Source organism: Astatotilapia calliptera, chromosome 12 (assembly GCF_964374335.1).
Source record: "Astatotilapia calliptera chromosome 12, fAstCal68.1, whole genome shotgun sequence".
In the NCBI taxonomy this organism is placed as follows: Eukaryota; Metazoa; Chordata; class Actinopteri; order Cichliformes; family Cichlidae; genus Astatotilapia; species Astatotilapia calliptera.
The window spans coordinates 17,664,788-17,683,224 of NC_137433.1; the positions used below are offsets into that span (position 1 = coordinate 17,664,788).

At 41.1% G+C, this 18,437-nt stretch overlaps 1 protein-coding gene across 3 annotated transcripts in view; it reads left to right on the plus strand.

Annotated features, from left to right (window-relative positions):
* kiaa0825 (KIAA0825 ortholog) overlaps nt 1-18,437 on the plus strand; it is a 116,860-nt gene that overhangs the window by 47,414 nt on the left and 51,009 nt on the right. For all 3 annotated transcript variants that reach the window (XM_080309074.1, XM_026188785.2, XM_026188786.2), the window contains 3 exons: nt 754-898; nt 2,983-3,138; nt 5,015-5,109. In XM_080309074.1, the coding sequence (XP_080165200.1) occupies nt 754-898; nt 2,983-3,138; nt 5,015-5,109 (396 nt within the window). The remainder of the gene's footprint in view (nt 1-753; nt 899-2,982; nt 3,139-5,014; nt 5,110-18,437) is intronic.

The following is an 18,437-nucleotide window of genomic DNA, read 5'->3' on the forward strand; positions in this document are numbered from 1 at the left end:
GAATGAGGCGATGTATATGGACGAGACGGGACTCCTCTTCTTTTGCAACTCTCAGTGTCAAACAGCCAATGGCTGGCTGACAGGCGACACCGTTTCTGCCACTTTATAATTACAAACGTGAGGAGAGAGAGAACAATGACAGGGAGTGTATGTGAAAGAGAAGATTTGATGGACGGTAGTGTGATACCCATCCATACAGGAAGGGCAGGAAAACGGTGCCGGCATTCACCTGGGTTGGGAAAATACAAGCCTACGGACCTTGACATACAATTACATACAAGCTTCATACACACACGCACTCCAGTCCAGTGCAACGGCATCCTTTGGTTAAAATGTCTCATGTATCTCATGAATTATAATGAAAATAGTGAAAATAATTTTGGTATTTCTTGGTCATTTTCACCACAGAAGATTTGACTGGTCTGATTGGTTTTCAGATACTAGAGCAAAATGTAATTTTTTTTCTTTGCCAAGACTTACATTTTGAAGTTCTTTTGCCTTGTGAAGTAACTGAATAAAAAAAACAAACTTTAATTTTAATACAGTTAATTTTCCAGTCATAGCAATTTCTAAATTGTAGCCCAAATTCCTCTCCAAACTCGAAGATACTTCCTTAGCCAGAGGTGGTATTCAAATATAAGCCGACACCCTGCCTCCTTCTGCTCCTCTCATCTTCTATGTTCTTCACTCTGGGTTTTTTCTTTGTGTTGTCTTTACTAAGTTCTCCTCTTCCCATCTCTGTTTCACTCACAGTGTATTTGAACAAGGAAGCGAGAGAGGAGTTGCTGCAGCTGAACTGACTGAGCAGAAAATAGGCCTGATGCTGCTGGAGGTCTGCCACAAAGCAGGTGGCAGCAGCTACCTGAGGCAGATCTATCACATCATCCAAGGCAATGAGGTAGGGAAGTACTTGCTCTCCCCAGCAATTAGGTGGCTGCTGGCCTGAGGCCGCAGGCTGTTCAGGAGGGGGAGACAGAGGGAAGAGGGCTGCTGCTTGTGTGCAGTCTGCTTGTTCTGATCGTCTTTTGTTCAAGTGACCTCAAGGGTGCAAACCTACAGTGATTTCCAGTGTAATACACTCACCTCACATAGAGCAGAGGAAGCCTCGTGGAGTTACTAGACTCTGTGGAAAGCTTTTTGGAAGAGATTTCAATGAGGAAGAACATCCCTTTAAAACTCAAGTGGAAGTTATTTTATGAAATTTACTTCAAAAACCATTCTTCTAAAAGTCCCCAAATTGATTAGATTTTATTAGCCTATTGTAGCTAAAGTTTTCTGATGTCTAAAGAAGATCTTTGGTGGTTGTTGAAAAGCTAAAAATCATATTAAGTTGTTTTAACTGGTCTAGTAACACTTTTTTGGAATTTTGCCGTTTCCTGTCCAATGAAAATCAAGTTGAAAAAGCAAAACATTAAAGGTACAGTAAATATTTTTTTGAGATGACTTAATAGAAAAAGAGAATACTGTACTCATAAATAGTTAGTGTTAGTCCAACAAATTGATGCATTCTCACACACTTACGCCATGTTGCCATGCCATCTTGAAAACTTGGACGTCCTTCCACCTAATTGTGTTTTATGGATGCTGCTAACTGAAGTTGGGGCTCTATAATGCACAACAGCAGTTGTTGATGTTTACACATCAACAACTGCTGGTTATGAGTTAACATTATGCCAGCTTGGCTCAAGTGTCCTGAAATGTACATACAGTTTGATTGGATTCTCACATTATATGTGAATTTTGTGTCTGATTCCATTCATTTTTAAATGAATACTGGACAGTATTCAAAAGTTTGCAATGGTTATTAACAAGCCTATCACAAGACACAAATGCTATTTTTGTGGGTTTTTTCCATCTTTTTTTTTTCTTTCGGTCTCTGAAGTCGCTTGTGTATTTCTGTAATGAGCACACCATCCCAGAGAGTTCGTAGTGCTGCTGGGAAGACTGTTAACCCTATCCATTCTTCTGAATGCAAACATGTTAGTTTTTCTAGCATGAAACAAGGACATGACATACTACAACTAAATCTTAAAAACTTTATTCTTCATGCTAAATGAAAAGGATATTAATTTCTTTAGTTTTAATTTATTTTTAATGCAACACTTCTTTGACATTTAGTCTTAAGACTAATATAATTAATATAACTACCTAAATGAGCCTGGTTATTTATTTTTTACATTTAGATAATTTAGATAAATTGCATTACCAGATCTCTTTACCTTTCTCTGTCTAGTTGGAGTTCATAATCTGTATCTAATAGGATCCAGCATGGACATGTAGAGTATGTGTTTTTGATGTTTTTGAAGTGTTAACACATATAACTCTGCTCGGCAATTTGAGAGAATGTGAATGGGAACCGCAAGAATCAAGAGTTGTCCTTCTGGCAGCTCCAGCGTCTCTACCCAGCCAAGGTCGAGGCAAGAACATGCAGGTCAGGGACAGACTGGGTTGGTGGTGAGGTGAGGGAAGAGGAGGTCCAGAGGCCATGTCAAGCTGACGGATGGGAATATACCGAATTCACACCAGGATGCCTATGTGTGCATGAACACACACATAGAGTCATAGTGTACAAAGACTCATTGCTATATGCTGGACCTATTGTGAGACACATGCATTACAACTACAGCAAAGGTTACAGAAACAGCACCAGAAAGTGCACTAGTGTAAAAAACCTGTTTCTCTTTCGTTCCATCTGTACATATTTTGTTTTGATATATGTTTTTCATTGCTTTATTCACTGAAATATGGCTCAGGGTGGAGCCATACACGTAAGTAGACGCTAAAACTCCACTAGACTCTTTATTTGTTTGGTCTGTTCGATCTTCTTTGAGTTTAGTTATTTTACTTATACAAAACCTTTTGGCCTCACTCTAGTTGTCAGACTTTTTCTTTACAGCTTATTTATTATCAGTCTTATCAATCACATTGCATCCGTCTCCTGTGTTTCTCTTCTTCCATCCCACCCTCATAACCTGCTTACAGGAACTGCTGATGTCTAAACTGAGTGGAAGCTCAGACTTGCCAAATGATCCTCCTCTTTTTGTGAAGTTTGATCTTGGCCCCGAGAGTCATGTTGGAGGTGCCCGTTTCAATCCTCTCCACCAGTTTGACCACATTGGCAAGAAGAAGCTGGATCAGGTGTGTTACGCCTTTTAAGGTTAACATTGTATTATATTCTGGTAGCAAATAAGTGTTTAAAACTTGTTTTAGTTGTGTGAAACATCTTTGATATTCATGTGAACTTTTTCCAGTTTTCAGACTTTGTACTGTGTGGGTGTACTTGTGACATACAGCGTGGTGTCATTATAACTTTCACCGAGGCCGGAAGCTTAATGTTGAAGGTTAGAAGCTCTTTGAGTCTCTAGTGAACTGGATACTGTGGTAGTCTCTGAAGTTGTCAGGTCTTTCTGGGGCTTGGCTTTCCTATTCCCCTTAGGTTGCTGTCTTTTTCCGAGCAGGAGTTAGGCTGGCAGGAAGAAAAGAACGCCGAAGAGGTGAAAAGATGAGAGAAGTTTTTTTTTTTTCTTTTGTAAAGAAGTGAGTAATGTTAAAGGAGAGTGCAGTCTTAAAGTGCACTTCTTTGGGGCTTTGAACCATGTAGCCTCTTATCCTGAACCTATCCCCAGGAGTGTCACCATGATGTTCATTTAATTGTTAGGTTTTTTGTTCTCCATATCAGGGTTGAGTCTACCTACAGGTAACTCACTGTAAGAGTTGCTCGCTTTCCCCCTCATTTCCCCTCTATTACTATGATATCCCCCACTGTTAGGAGAGATACAATGGTACTTATAACACTTACAGCAGTAAGTATTTTCTCAAGATAGGCCTGTGTGTTTCTGCTTTCTTTTTTTAAGGATTAGAATTATAACTTTAATATTTATATTATTAGAGTTGAATACAATTCAGTTTTATTTGTACAGAACCTATTCAGTCAACAGTCACATCAAGGTATTTCATATTGAAAGGGAAAGACCCTACAATATTAGAAACCTCCAGTAATCAGACAATCTGCTATGGGTAACCACTCGGCAACAGTGGGAAAGAAAAACTCCTTTTTAACAGGAAGAGCCCTGCAACAGAGTCGGGATCAGGGAGGACCAGCTATCTGCTAAGATCAGTTGAGGGTGATTAGAAAGAGAAGAAACAAAAAGGGAAACATAGAGTGATAAATACAGAACATAAGCTATGAAAAAGATTTGTATTTGTGACTCTTATATTTGTCCCTTATAGCAGCTTCAGTTCTTGCTGTGGCTTTTCAAGAACATTAGTCCCATTTAATTTCTAAGACTTGGCCTGTTTTCGGCTTATCACAGGAGGCTGCATAGCTTTGCATAGAAACACCCTATTAAGAGAATGATTAAAATGCCTTCTCCGCTTCAGGTGCCTGTGTTGTTTGTCAAATAAAATGGAGGGAGGAGGAAAAAGTTACACCCATCAATCACAGATGAGGAAGAAGCAGAGGGGGGATCGGATGGATGGATGGAACGAGTAGAGTTCTCCTCCTTTTGTCAATAAAACTCAGCCTGGAGTTAAGAGTGACATTTTACAATCAAAGCAATCTGATTTTTATTTGCTTTCCCAATATGGTGATGGTGCCAGGTGTGTGTGTTCCCTGTTCACATCCACACGCGCGCGTGTGTGTATTTTTAAAAAAGAGTGAGAGTTAGCAATAGAGGGAAAGAAAAGGAGAAGGGAAGGTGGGGGGTTGGCAGAGTGCCATTGAAGATGGAAAGAGGGAAAAAAAAGGCATAGCAAGAAGAGTAACGACTCCCTCCAAAAATTGATTTATCTTTCTATAAATGATGGCTACATCCCCCAAATGGATTTATAAATTAATTGCTGTCTTATTGGAATAAAAACCTTCTTGTGCGGACATGATTGATCGCCTGATGTCGGTGGCCTGCGCTGGAGACCCCCCTCCTCTTTTGTTAGTGGGTCCCAGCTGGAGCGGTAATGCACTGATGGTATTAACCCTGATTAATAACTAACAAACGCTATCCTCATACATCAACAGAGTGCTGTGGTCGACTGGGCATGGGACTGGGCAAGGCTGCTCCCAGCCTATCAGGGCATGAGTCGGGTCACCTTCAGAGCTCTGCTGGCCAACAGGTAAAACATTTCTGTTGCAATATATGTATTTTTATGTGTCTTTTTGTGTTTCATTTGTGCAGTCATTTTGTGAATTACTCGCCTTAGTACAGACCTTAGATGGTTTTTATCAGCATATAAAGTTTCATTTTCCCGATTGTGTCTTCTATAATGCGGGCTGTGCTGTGGAAAGAAATCTTTGGAAAGAGGATATTGGAGTGCTATCATATACCGTGTGTGCTGAATGGAGTGGATCAATGAAATCCTCTCTGTGAATGCATGTGTCACTGACTGCACAGACACAATTTTTGGTAATTGAGTAATGCCTGCTTATTAGGTACTTTTGAGACCTTGGGGTTGGTACATAAAGATGGATAAAAAAAAACAGGCTGGTTCGGATTTTTGTGTCATCTGATTGAAGTTTTTCGCCCAAGTCCACCACTCCTGTCCCATCCTCTCCTCCCCCTCCCCTCCTGTTTTACTCTGCAACAGGCATAAATATTTATGCAGGTATGTGACACATATTAGATTGCAATACTTCAGGCTGTTCCCTGTTCTCCATTCACAGCTGTCACGCTGCCAGCTATCAGGGAGCTATGGGGCTACTGCACCTTGTCTCCACACCTACGCCCAATCCATTCTAAATCACTGCCATTGTAACACACACACACACCTTTCTAACAAAGGGCAAGCTCTGCATCTGCCAAGGACACGGGCCTAATAAGGGTGAAGTACTCAGCTCTGTGCTACGCTGTGACGAGCTTTGTCGCCTCCATGCCTCTACCCCCTCTTCCCACACCCACATACACATATTCTATTCTTCCGCCCCTTATACGCTGCTTTGTTGCATGCTAAAACAGATACTGTCATTGCTTGACTGAGCCAAATTAGTGTTTCAGCATTCATGAATAGAAACTGAAAGAAGAGGATATGAAGTCCGATAGCAAGAGACATAGAAAAAGAGGGTCTGGACTTGAAGTTTGAGATTGTGAGCGACACGGAGAAAAAGCATATCACTTCTGACAAGGATTCAAAAAGTGTGAAGATGGGAGTGGGAGGGGTTAAAGGTTATATAATTCACCCTAATCTCATAGTATCAAAGTGTCTGAGATTCTGTCATCTGCCTCATTAGCCTGTCTTTGTTGGGCCAGAGGAACAGATTTCATGGAGGATTTGGAGAATGGCTTTGGTTCAGCACAAGTTGCTCGCACAGAGCAGGAAGTTAGTTTCATGGACTGGCGACATGTAAGCTGTCAAAGTTTTTCTCAGATCAATCTGTGACTCAGAAATATCCCTCAAGCTATAGAAGGCCGTTCATGGGATAAGCACACTGATGTCTCATCCACTGATCCATTTGTTAGTGTAGATAAGGAACACTTTCTGCGTAACCACAGGCCGAAGCGCCTTCGGCTGTTTTCACTTCACAACAATTACTCTTTCACTGCTTCCAGTTGCTGAAAAAGCCACAGCATATCTCACCCTCTTGATGATTTTAATAGTAATGTTTCTACCCCGTACAGTATAAAAAGTCCTCTTATTGTGACCTTGTTGTGAATTTCTACCTTCTAACTTTTAGTCTCCTTGAATGACTTTCTCTTCCTGTACACAGTCAATATTTTTTTCTGCTCCCGGGCTGTGTGACTTAGCAGTGTGGCCCATTGGCCTCCTATATATTGTGATAGTGGCAGGACAGTTATTGTGCCTAGGGTTTATATCACATTCTAATGGAGCAAGGCTATGAGTTAAGGGGCGGTAGGCTTTTAAACCAGGGCTGTTAAATCACTGTTCAGATGACTTCATTAGCAGAGCGGGACACATGCTGAGACACTATGTCGGCACACACACGTACACACACATGCGTATACATACACTTTCACCCTGCTACCTTGACGGTGTAACGCTCGGGCCAGACAGGAGGGAGAGTGGATTTATACAGATATGTGTGTCCTTCTTTGTCACCTGTCACTTCAGTTCCCTTGGCATGATAGCTCATCCATCATCTACAGATTGAGCTTTTCAGCAGAAACCAGACTGATTAATACTACTGAAGGACCTCCAGGGTTGACTATATGACCTGGCTTCCTGGCAGACTTGATACATTAATGGGCAGATGGATTACTTATGTAAAAAAACACTAGTTTTCTGACTAAATGGTGGGTTGGCTTTGTTAAATACGTTGTTACTGTTAAAAACAATGTAAGAAGCAGTGATTAGTGGATGTGTTTGATGGAGTACTGCCTGGCAGGGTCAAATTTTGATTGTTTGTCTGGGAAACTGACCAACCTGTTGGTTCTTGGCCAGCTGTGATAAATGATAGGCCTCAAAAACCTATTAAGGAAGGCTAACTGCTTTGCTAAATAGATATTTTTTTTACTTTACTTGCCTTATTTTCCCCCTTATTATATGGATGGATGGGTGGCTCTGAATTCTACTTTTGCAAAATCAAAAGATCCCTGTTTTAGCTCCAGGAGGAGACACAAATCCCTTGTTGGATGCATCAGGAAGGACATCAGACATAAAAATCAAACATGAAGAGCTACCTGCTGTGGCAACCCTTTGTTAGCAGCTGAAAGTACCTCTATTACATGGATGGACATCTTTATAGACACTGATGTGCAGCTGACTTATGATAGGCTTATACCAGAGAAACAACACATGCTCTGTTTGTGAATCAAGGTCTAACAGCAGAACTAACTAGTAAAATTCAGCCACCCTAAAGTTTTCAGTGTCTTCCTTTATCTCTAACAGATTTAAAGTTTTTGCATATGGAAAAAAAAAGTATCTTCCTTACATGCTCATATATACTTAACATTTCACCTTGAACAAACTGTACTGAATGCATTTATATTAATTTCCATGCATTACGAATTGAAATTTGTCTAGGTTGTCTCATTCCTTGACTTCAAGTTATGAACCGCTCTTTGTTACAGAAGCGTTGAGTCAAAGCACTAAGTGCTTCAACTGATGCTGAAGTTTCTCTTCAGCGAATAGATTGCAAATGGATAAGTCAACTGCTTTGTCCTTGGTCGCACTTTCAAATCCCCTTTTCTTTAGTGAACACTTGTAACTCTGTCTGAGCGTACTTTTATACAAAACAATTAAAAAAAAAACACAGCTCAGGCCCTTTGTAGGTTGGAAATAATGCCAGGAGTGCTGACCCTTCTCTTTCTTCTGTGACTCTGATTGCGTCCCAAGGCCTTCGAGTGCTACGGTCTTTTATGTCATTTTTCTGTTCCATCCGTGGAAAAATGAAACAAGTCTGAAAAAGTGTCATGTGTTGCAACAGACAAAAGTCACATTTTAGCTGTCATCTGCTAAGGTGACTTTTTGAAACAGTTTCCTTGCACCTATATGTCAGAGAAGGTCCCCTGACCTGGTTGTTAAGGGGTAGCCAAGTATGAGAGATGAAGCCTCATGTGTCACTTGGCACTCTTCCACTCCATCATAAGGATCTAATATCGTCCAAGGACATTCATGCTTAGATCTGCTAGTTCTACTGCTCCGGGTACACGGTCTTAAAATCAGCGTGGAGCAACAGAAAGACGTCATGGGTTGGCCCGCAGTAAATTCAGAGTTAGATATACTGTAGCTGTGCTATATTTAGACCTTATTTTCTGAGTAAGCACTGCTCGGTACGATTTTATTACACACGCATTGACAGTAAAAGGGTACTAGTAGTATTGACCTCTAGATTTGCTGGCTTAATATAGTTGGCTACAGTATAACTACTGAACACTAAACCATTTTCTCTGAATTGTCTCATTGTTTCTGTTACCCCTCTGGTCTATAACAATAGCAGTTTGTGGAAAAATGCCAGTCTGTGGCATTCTCTTGCTTGAGCGGCTCCTTAAATTGCGGCGATAGACGCTTGTGCTTTCAGGAAGTGGGCAATCGCCATCTGTTCCTTGGCGCTGCCATATGGCGGGCCTTTTTCTCAGGGAATAAAATAAAAACAAATATGTCAGAACGTTCGTCTTTCTCCACGGACGCTGATCAACCTGGGGAGAAGCTGGATCTCAGTGTGTCTGGATTAATGGTCTTACTTTACGCTTCAGGGAATGAGTGAGTGTACGCTCGTCTTTGTGCATTTGTGTGAGCACGTGTGCATCTTTTTGTGAGGGCATGCACGCACTAATGCACATTTGTGTACCTGGAAGTATTTCTCAAAGCATTTATCTGACTTTAAGGGTGATGGTACCGTACCGTTTTGAGCAGTTGGTTGCCCTAGTCTTGGAAGCATTAAACAACGCAGGAGAAAAGAGCTTCAAGGTTAGCCAGAGTGACATTTCACGGCTGCCGCTGCCAAAGAAACAAGAAGAAATGCTCTCAAGCCATCATCAGACTCTCCATCTTGCGAGGCCACGAATTCAAAAGACTTGTCACTTTTGAAAATCAGGAGAGTGTGAGGTGTCATTGAGGAAGGGCTTCTTTCTTCTCTCGTAGATCTCCTTGGGTGTCCTCTCTACTGACTGACAGCTTGGGATGGGAGTTTGTGTTGGTGGAGACAGAATACATCTTTTGTCTGCTTGGTTATACATGGCGTGTTTTGTCTTCGCTACCCCTGGACAGCACTGACACATTGAGGTTTTCATTAGCCGTAAGCAGGTGGTGAAGAAGAGGGACGAGCTTATGCGCATCACTCTGTTCCCATCCCTGCTTGTGTGCATCTGCACTGCACCAGCTTGTATACTGTAAGCATATCACAGAGGGCGTACATGTGTCGGGCCGCGTGTGTTTGAATGTTCAACATTACATTTTTAGCGTGTGTGATACTTGGAGGTTTGCTCCAAAGGCGAATAAATCAGTGATGCCTGGGATAAGGCCGTGGCCCCTCCTCAAACTGCACAGACAGGCTGAGAGGCTCATTAATCAAACGGCCAGTCACAGATGTGATGGCTTCCACACAAACCGCCAGCAGACTGTGAAAGTCACATCCAACAGAGTCAACTGTCAGCCAGGCAGGCAGGCTGCACTTTTCTGCTCTCTCTCTCTCTCTTTCCCCCTCTGTTGTGTTAATCTCTCACTCTCCCTTTACCTCCTCTCACCTCCAGCATGATGCCTCAGTGTGATACATCTGAAATATTTGTCTTGTCCCTCTAAAAACCATCTCGAGGGTCGAGAAAAATCCATGTTCTCAGAGAGTGGTCATGATCAAACCATTTTGGGGAGACAAGACATCAGTCATTACTGCACAATGCTCTGTTCTCTGAATTTACTTACAGCATAGGTAAACACTGACCACACCACTTCAGATTATCTCCTAAATTACATGAATCCTTGTTCATTCCCTGAATAAAAGTTGATAATCTGGTAGAATATTATGGAATATGGTGCAATTTGTTAGGTGAGTCAGTGTATTCCTTTTAGTATTTTGTCAGTATCTGGAAATTCCAGGTACACTCAGGACTATCATGTGTACCCTCTTCATGGAAATGCTGGCATGTGCAAAATATGTTTTCCCATTTCTTTTGGGTTATTATGTCACAAAACTTTTCTGCAATCCCAACTCCGAATGGGTTTAAATTAGTTACAGTTATTACCAGTAATTTCTATAATATTGCTGCTCATCATCATAACCCTCGCTTCACGTTGGTTATTCCACACAGCAAGCTGAACTAGATTATCCTGTTATCCTTTGTCAACTTACTGTACCTGACGTTGCTTTAAAAAAATGCATTTTTTATGTAATTTAATTGTATAAATAGCAATCTCTGTGACTGTTCCAGCTTCAGACTTTGGATGGATAAATAGTTGGAGTGACTCTAACACCAGAGCTAAATGAAAATGCTGCTTAATCTACTGAAAAGCCCTCCCAGCACAGATAGAAATGCTGGATGGAACAAGGACAAGACAAAGCCACCCTCTCCTGATTAAAAATGGCAACTCCCAAGGCTCCTCAAACACACTGGGGTATTTGATGCTGCAAATAAAGACTGTATTCCACATGCTTTTGCTGTCAGAATGGGAAATGGTGCAGAAGGGAAGGAAATTCTCTTGTTATGATGCCAGGTTTTTGGAGAATGACACCATCATAGTTGGAGCCCTGCAAGATTTAACTACATCTGACTACACAAGGTCTATGGGCAGCTTTTTAAACAAAGTTTGACTGAACAGAGAAACAGCCATTTTTCAGCGATGTGGCTTCTTTTTTTATCAAGTTTTCCAATTTTACTTTTTTCCAGTGTAAAAAAATAAAAGAGAAATGTTTAAGCATGTGAAAGCAGGCTTATAGTAGCGTTACTAAAATGAGATATGTACGATATCTCATGTCATCTCAATGCCAGCTGAGCTTTTTCACATTGCATTGAGATCAAATGTCCTCAGACATTGTGAGCTTTGCACAGCTGTAAAGAATGCTGTCATTAACTGAAAAATAAATACTTCTACAATACCAAAACAAAAGTAGTAACATGCTGCAGTTGTCACTGGATACTTTATCACACTTGCAGCCACCATGCATTTTGTTACTGCACCTGACTTTGCCAGCTTTGGATCAAGTTTGTCTTTGGATTTCTAGCATGTCCACTGGGTATTTGTTTTGGTGAGCTCTGTCAGCGAAATAACTCCATGTTTTGCCCTTGGAACCAGTTTTGTCAACCAGTTTAGATGAACTGGGACTCGGTTCAAGACGTGGTGGACTGTTTGACACTGTTGCCATGTTTCCTGCTGATTTACTGAAATGACTTTTTAGCTGACTGTAGCAGTCCATTGTCAAGAGCCAGTTTGTGACCGTCTGTTCCAGTCCATCATTGTATGCGTTTCCATCCTTTTTACTATTCCATGTGCCATCTTTATTCAAATCCTCTGGAATTGATACCGAGTTAGCCTCTAAGCTTGCAGAATGTGTTTGGTTGTGTGGTTAGTGTATTGGAGGATACATGGTGAAATTAAAGTTGAAATGAAAAATGTTTGGCATTTTGTCTTTTATGCACAAGTATGTCAACTAAGAAAGTATATCCACTAGTGGTGGTCTTGTACTTGTTAATGATTAAAAAACTAACTGTAAGGCACAACATAAACATGCAGTGTATACACATTTCTAGATCTGGATATTTTTTTTTTCATTATGTATGTGCCCAGAGACCATTTACTTAGAAAAATGTAAGAGAAGACCCCGGACCTCTATAAAGCCAGTGCAAGATAGTAAATAAAAGAGCATCATCTAAATGCTTGAACAGGTTTGTGCAAGTTTGTGTTCCCTCCTGTGTGAGGCTATGTAGTGAGGCGGTGAGAGGTTTTTTCCATTTTTTTGGGAGGGTGCATCACGAGGTTGTATCCTGTCGCCAGGCTCATTAGTCCATCAGAGGCGCCCAACCAGCCCCAGCCAATCGTTGCTCTCGACTTGGCTCTGCCATTTGCATGTGGTCTAGGAAGAGATAATTAGAGGGATCTCTGCCTGTCACTGTTAATCTGGGACTTAGTGAAGGGCTGTGACGCCGACACGCTGATGGACTGACACACACACACACACACGGTGTCATATGAATTTGCACACACACTCAGATTCACAGAAATTCTACGTGGAAACACAGTGCCTACCTCCACACGCTAACATGATTTGCACAGGTAAACACTGTTAAGCTGTGGATAGGACTGTTAGTTTTTTTTAATGCTCTCTTTTTGATTTGTGACTAGAAGAGTGGTCTTTTTGTTGTATTTCTTATCTCTATTAATGCTGCGCATTACACTAAAGTACATCAGAGTTCCTTCCCCATTGGTGTGATATGATAGCATGTTGACTCAGTGACTGTTTACACCAGTTGTACTATGCTGTTGACACAGGGTTTAGATCCCTGTTCAGATAGACTGTGCTTGTTGCTTCCCAAACAGACAGAATGCTCAGTAAGTCTTTTGAACAAGCCCAGCTGTCAGCCCTATATACAGTACGTTCACACACACACACACACACACACACACACACACACACACACACACACACACACACACACACACACACATACATCAATACACCCACATCCTAACAAACATGCACATGCGCTCATGCACTGGCAGGTCCCCAGCTACACACACACTGAGAACACACACACGTCGCTGATTGGCAGGCCTCCTGTTTCCCCATAATTCCGACTGATTTATCCAATCAATCTCACTCGGAGAGCTGCTAAAGCGTTGACTAATATTAAGAGTAGAACATGCGACAATTAAAACATCCTTCAGGTAATTACAGAGCTGGTTTAGCAGCAAACAACTGAAGCATTTTATACATTCAGCATGTTGCCTGTGTGTTTTATTTGTACCTGTTTGATAGTTAATCGGGGGAAATGAGGTACATCTGTGAATGTTACCGCTTTTTAATGCACGTGCCGCATAACATCGCATCGTTAGCTGAACGAGTCTATGCAAATATTGACGCTCTTCACCTAATTAAGTGCTATTTTATCCTGCACAAGAAAATCTTGCGTAAAAAAGACTGGATAGATGTGCTTATTACCGCAAAGCCTTTTTCCAAACCAAGTGACAGCAAGTTCTTTTCGAGCACTGGGGGACTGCTAAGCTAAATGGTGGATGTTGAGGAAGTGCGTGAGTACCATTGCTGACCTCATCCGTCCTGCTCTGTGACCTTTTGTCACCACTGATGGCACATAATAGTTGACACTTGACTTTAGGGGCTCTTTAAGTGCCAAGAGTGGCCTGGGCCCTGGGTACATATTCTAATGCCATCATCTCTGTACTCTGTGAGAATACCCTTTGTACAGGAGTCCTCGCTACACATGTTTTCACTTTTTCTTTCTGAGCTTTCTGAGCTTTCTTCGCCATTCTCCCTCCCTCCCTCCTTCCCTCTTTTTTCTCTTGTTTCCAAAAAAAGACACATGCGGTCACACACACAGCAACACTCAGACCCACTCAGACATGCTTTCGCTGAATTGAAATGGTCTGTCCCGCCCTTCTGCCCCTCTGCCATTTAAGGCAAGCACAGAGGTGCACTTGTCTTGACACTTGTCTCAACAAATCTATAGACAGCCAAAAGGACTATTCCAGCTGTTATCAAACCACTCTCTTCATGCCTCTCCTTTCCTCTTTTCTACTCTGTGTCATATTTAGATACAGCACCATTTTCCCACCTTCACCACCTGGACTCTATACAGTACGTATGGAAAATTACAGTGACGGGTGGGTATTATGTATATTAATATCACTGACTCGGAGGTTATTTATTGAATCCTTCTGCTCCATTCTAATTTGGGAATGTAGTATATTATATAGGTCACCTGAAAACTGTAACTGTACTTAAACTAACACTTGCTTTCAGGAGATTTGGGCAACCATTTCACAGCTATTGTAGATTTAGACTTTTGACAGCATACGCATATGACAAAGGTTATAAAAGCCTTTGCATTCTTACAGCTTTCTGCAATAAATACCTTTTTATATCAAACATAATTTCCTATCTTAGAAGATATTTTTTTTTACATTTTGTGTAAATTTTGCATAAAATGTCAAATGTCTGTGCTGTCTACTGCAAAGAATAGCCACTCATCTTAACTAGTACGTTGATAAACATTAAAATATACAAATATATTTATGTATTTGTCTCCTGCGATGTATATCGGTGTACAGAAGGTCCAAGCACCCTAATCAATAAGAGGAATCAAATAGCAAATAAGCAGTTATTATAGATTTAAAATCCCTTCCAGCTCAGAACAAGGTGTTGATATCCACTGCTTGTTATGGGTCAGTCTGCACTGTAAATATGGCATGCTGTGGCAAATGGCAAATATGATTGCACTCTCCCACTCGGTGTTTCCCCACCTTTGCAGCTTTTTACTTTGTGTTTCTTTCAACTCTTTCTCCTTTTACCTGTTTTGGCTCCCTCTCTCTGCAATCTTCTCAGAGAAACCATCATGGGTCATGTTTTTCTGAGTCTTTGATCACTGAGTAGTCTTTCAGCATGTTGACTACAAGGCCTCTCACCTCCCCAGTGGTTGTTGCAAAAGAGGGGGCACACTTATCTAGCTTCTATGATGTTGATGGTTGAAAGCATTTGCTGATGTTGAAAGTGCGTGTGCACCTTTGTGCGTTTGTGTGTGTCCATTCAGACATGATGAAAGACTCTGTTATAGCACTGGGGTTGTGATCGGTTGCAACTACACTGTAGCTATGGTTGATAAGCATGGCATTCGTATCTGACAGATAATGATCATGTGACAATGCAGTCATTTAGGAGAATAATACCCTCGGCACAAATTCTTACATTTTTTTTCTTCTTAAATAGCCTAAAAGGTTGGAGTTTACATCCCTGAGCTTTTCATCCATGCCTATTTGTTCTGTTATTCCATGGAAAACTTCCTTCACTGTTTCATAATGGGTTTCTCCTGAGGGCACAAACTCTGGCTGAAATAGAAAAAGCTTTATTCCCCCCTTAGTCTTTACACCTCCTGCGAGTAAACGATGGCTCGGTGTCTGAGAGGTTTGCGGCTCCATCCAGCTGCAGAATTCTCTCTTTTGTAAGATGCAGGGGATGGCCTTGATGTGACAGCTTCTGATGTTAGCCCAAGTTGTTTTTGACAGAAGACAAAGAAAAAGGAAAGAAGGCAAAGAAAAAAAAGGAAATATAAAGGCAAACCGATGGAATTTATCTTCTGAGGTGAATTGCTTGTGCAGGAATCAATTCTTTCTCTGCGTCATTTTCTTTTAAAAACATCTTTGTTTTCCTCCCCATGTTTGCTTTGTCATGACTGTTAAGAACAGTCGGTTTGATTGAATTTGCCACTGGAGACATTTAGTGATCTTGATGCATTCTTTGGATGCAGGGCTTAGGCTTGCTGGAAGCATCTTTTTTAGATGTCCCCCTCCCGCCCATGACATTACGGAAACAGGTCTACCCTTTACAGCAGACTGAATGGTGAGTGGTATTATTTGATATATTGTGCTGATACATGCCAGTCTATAAGAATGCCAATGACAATCATAGGAAAGGACATTTAGATTACTGTCGAGGCTCCCTGTCCTGTCTCTTCCTATCTGGCCTGCTATCACTCCATCTGTTTTGTAATCTGTCTTCTCTTCATCTTGAGTTTGACTTGTAATGATGAAGAGCTGGTCAGAGGGGTATAGAGCATTTTGTGTGTGAGGTGTGTGTGTGCGCATGTGTGTGTGAACTTTGAAGTTGCTGTTTTTTATGTGAATGAGTGGGAGCCTTGTATGTGTGTCCAGCCTGTGTCTGCCTTTACTAAGAGTGAGCGTGACCCTTGGGCTGTACCCCACAATCAGTTAGCCTGCCTAGCCCCTTCTGACTGAGTGTTCCTCTCTTAGTCCTCTGAAAGAGTCTTTCTTGTCACAGTGTGCCAGACCTTCCCTCTGCCCCTCACTGTTGTCAAGGTTAGCCCGTCTGCACCTTTTCCATTTTGACTATCCTTCAGAAACAACCTTCTTCATATGTGTCTCTGAAAAGAGTAAAAAGTTTGAAGTTTTCCACTCTTTTCTAGGTCTTCCACTCAAGGTTAGACTTCCCCAGTGCTCTTCATATAGCCTTCTAGCAGCACTCTATCCAGTACTTACGTGCATCTGAGAGAGGAGGAAGTTTAAAGGAGGTTAAATTCTCTCTTCCTGTTCATTCTCACTTTCTCTGAAGGTGAGTCTCTTGTTAATCTCTGATTTCATGTTTCACTTCTGTCTTGTTCGCACACACAAGGAAAAATATGGTACTGTGGCACAACATATATATATATATATATATATATATATATATATATATATATATATATATATATATATATATATATATATATATATATATATATATATATATATATATATATATATATATATGTATATATGTATATATATATATATATATATATATATATATATATATATATATGTATATATATGTATATGTATATATATGTATATATGTATATATATATATATATATATATGTATATGTATATATATGTATATATGTATATATATATATATATATATATATATATATATATAGTATATGTATATATATGTATATATGTATATATATATATATATATATATATATATATATACGGAAGGACAGGCCCTTGCACGGTATGTACCACCGGCAGATAGAGGAGGTGGCTGATATCCAGAAATCCTACCAGTGGCTGGACAAAGCTGGACTGAAAGACAGCACAGAGGCACTAATCATGGCAGCACAAGAACAAGCTCTGAGCACAAGATCCATAGAGGCTGGGGTCTATCACACCAGGCAAGACCCCAGGTGCAGGCTGTGTAAAGATGCCCCAGAGACAATCCAGCACATAACAGCAGGGTGCAAGATGCTAGCAGGCAAGGCATACATGGAACGCCATAACCAAGTGGCCGGCATAGTGTACAGGAACATCTGTGCCGAGTATAACCTGGAAGTCCCGAGGTCAAAATGGGAGATGCCCCCAAGGGTGGTGGAGAATGACCGAGCTAAGATCCTGTGGGACTTCCAGATACAGACGGACAAAATGGTGGTGGCTAACCAACCGGACATAGTGGTGGTAGACAAACAGAAGAAGACGGCCGTAGTGATCGATGTAGCGGTTCCAAATGACAGCAATATCAGGAAGAAGGAACACGAGAAGCTGGAGAAATACCAAGGGCTCAGAGAAGAGCTCGAGAGGATGTGGAGGGTGAAGGTAACGGTGGTCCCCGTGGTAATCGGAGCACTAGGTGCGGTGACTCCCAAGCTAGGCGAGTGGCTCCAGCAGATCCCGGGAACAACATCGGAGATCTCTGTCCAGAAGAGCGCAGTCCTGGGAACAGCTAAGATACTGCGCAGGACCCTCAAGCTCCCAGGCCTCTGGTAGAGGACCCGAGCTTGAAGGATAAAACCGCCCGCATGGGCGTGCTGGGTGTTTTTTTTTGTATGTATATATATATATATATATATATATATATATATATATGTATATATATATGTGTGTGTGTGTGTGTGTGTGTGTGTGTGTGTGTGTGTGTGTGTGTGTGTGTGTGTGTGTGTGTGTGTGTGTGTGTGTGTGAATAGCTGTTTGATTAGAACTTCCTCCTCTTTCTCTTTCTATGGATTTGTCTTAGATGCTTAGATTATATATTCAGGCCATTACTAAGACAAAACACGTTTTAATAGGTGTCAAAGAAAACTACAGTAAATGGACTGAAGTATTTCTTCTTGTTTTACGAATTTATGGTGATTGGTTGATTGAAAGTTAGTCTTGCTTCACTGTGTTGTTGTTGTTATTTTGGCTATGATGCATTTGTGAAAACAAATCTGAGTAGTTTTGAAAAACTGAGATGATATAAAATGATTTTCGCTCAACTCAAGTACAAATACAGAACAGCAGGGCTTTTTAGACAGTTAAAAATATCCTGCTACAGCAGAGAGGCAG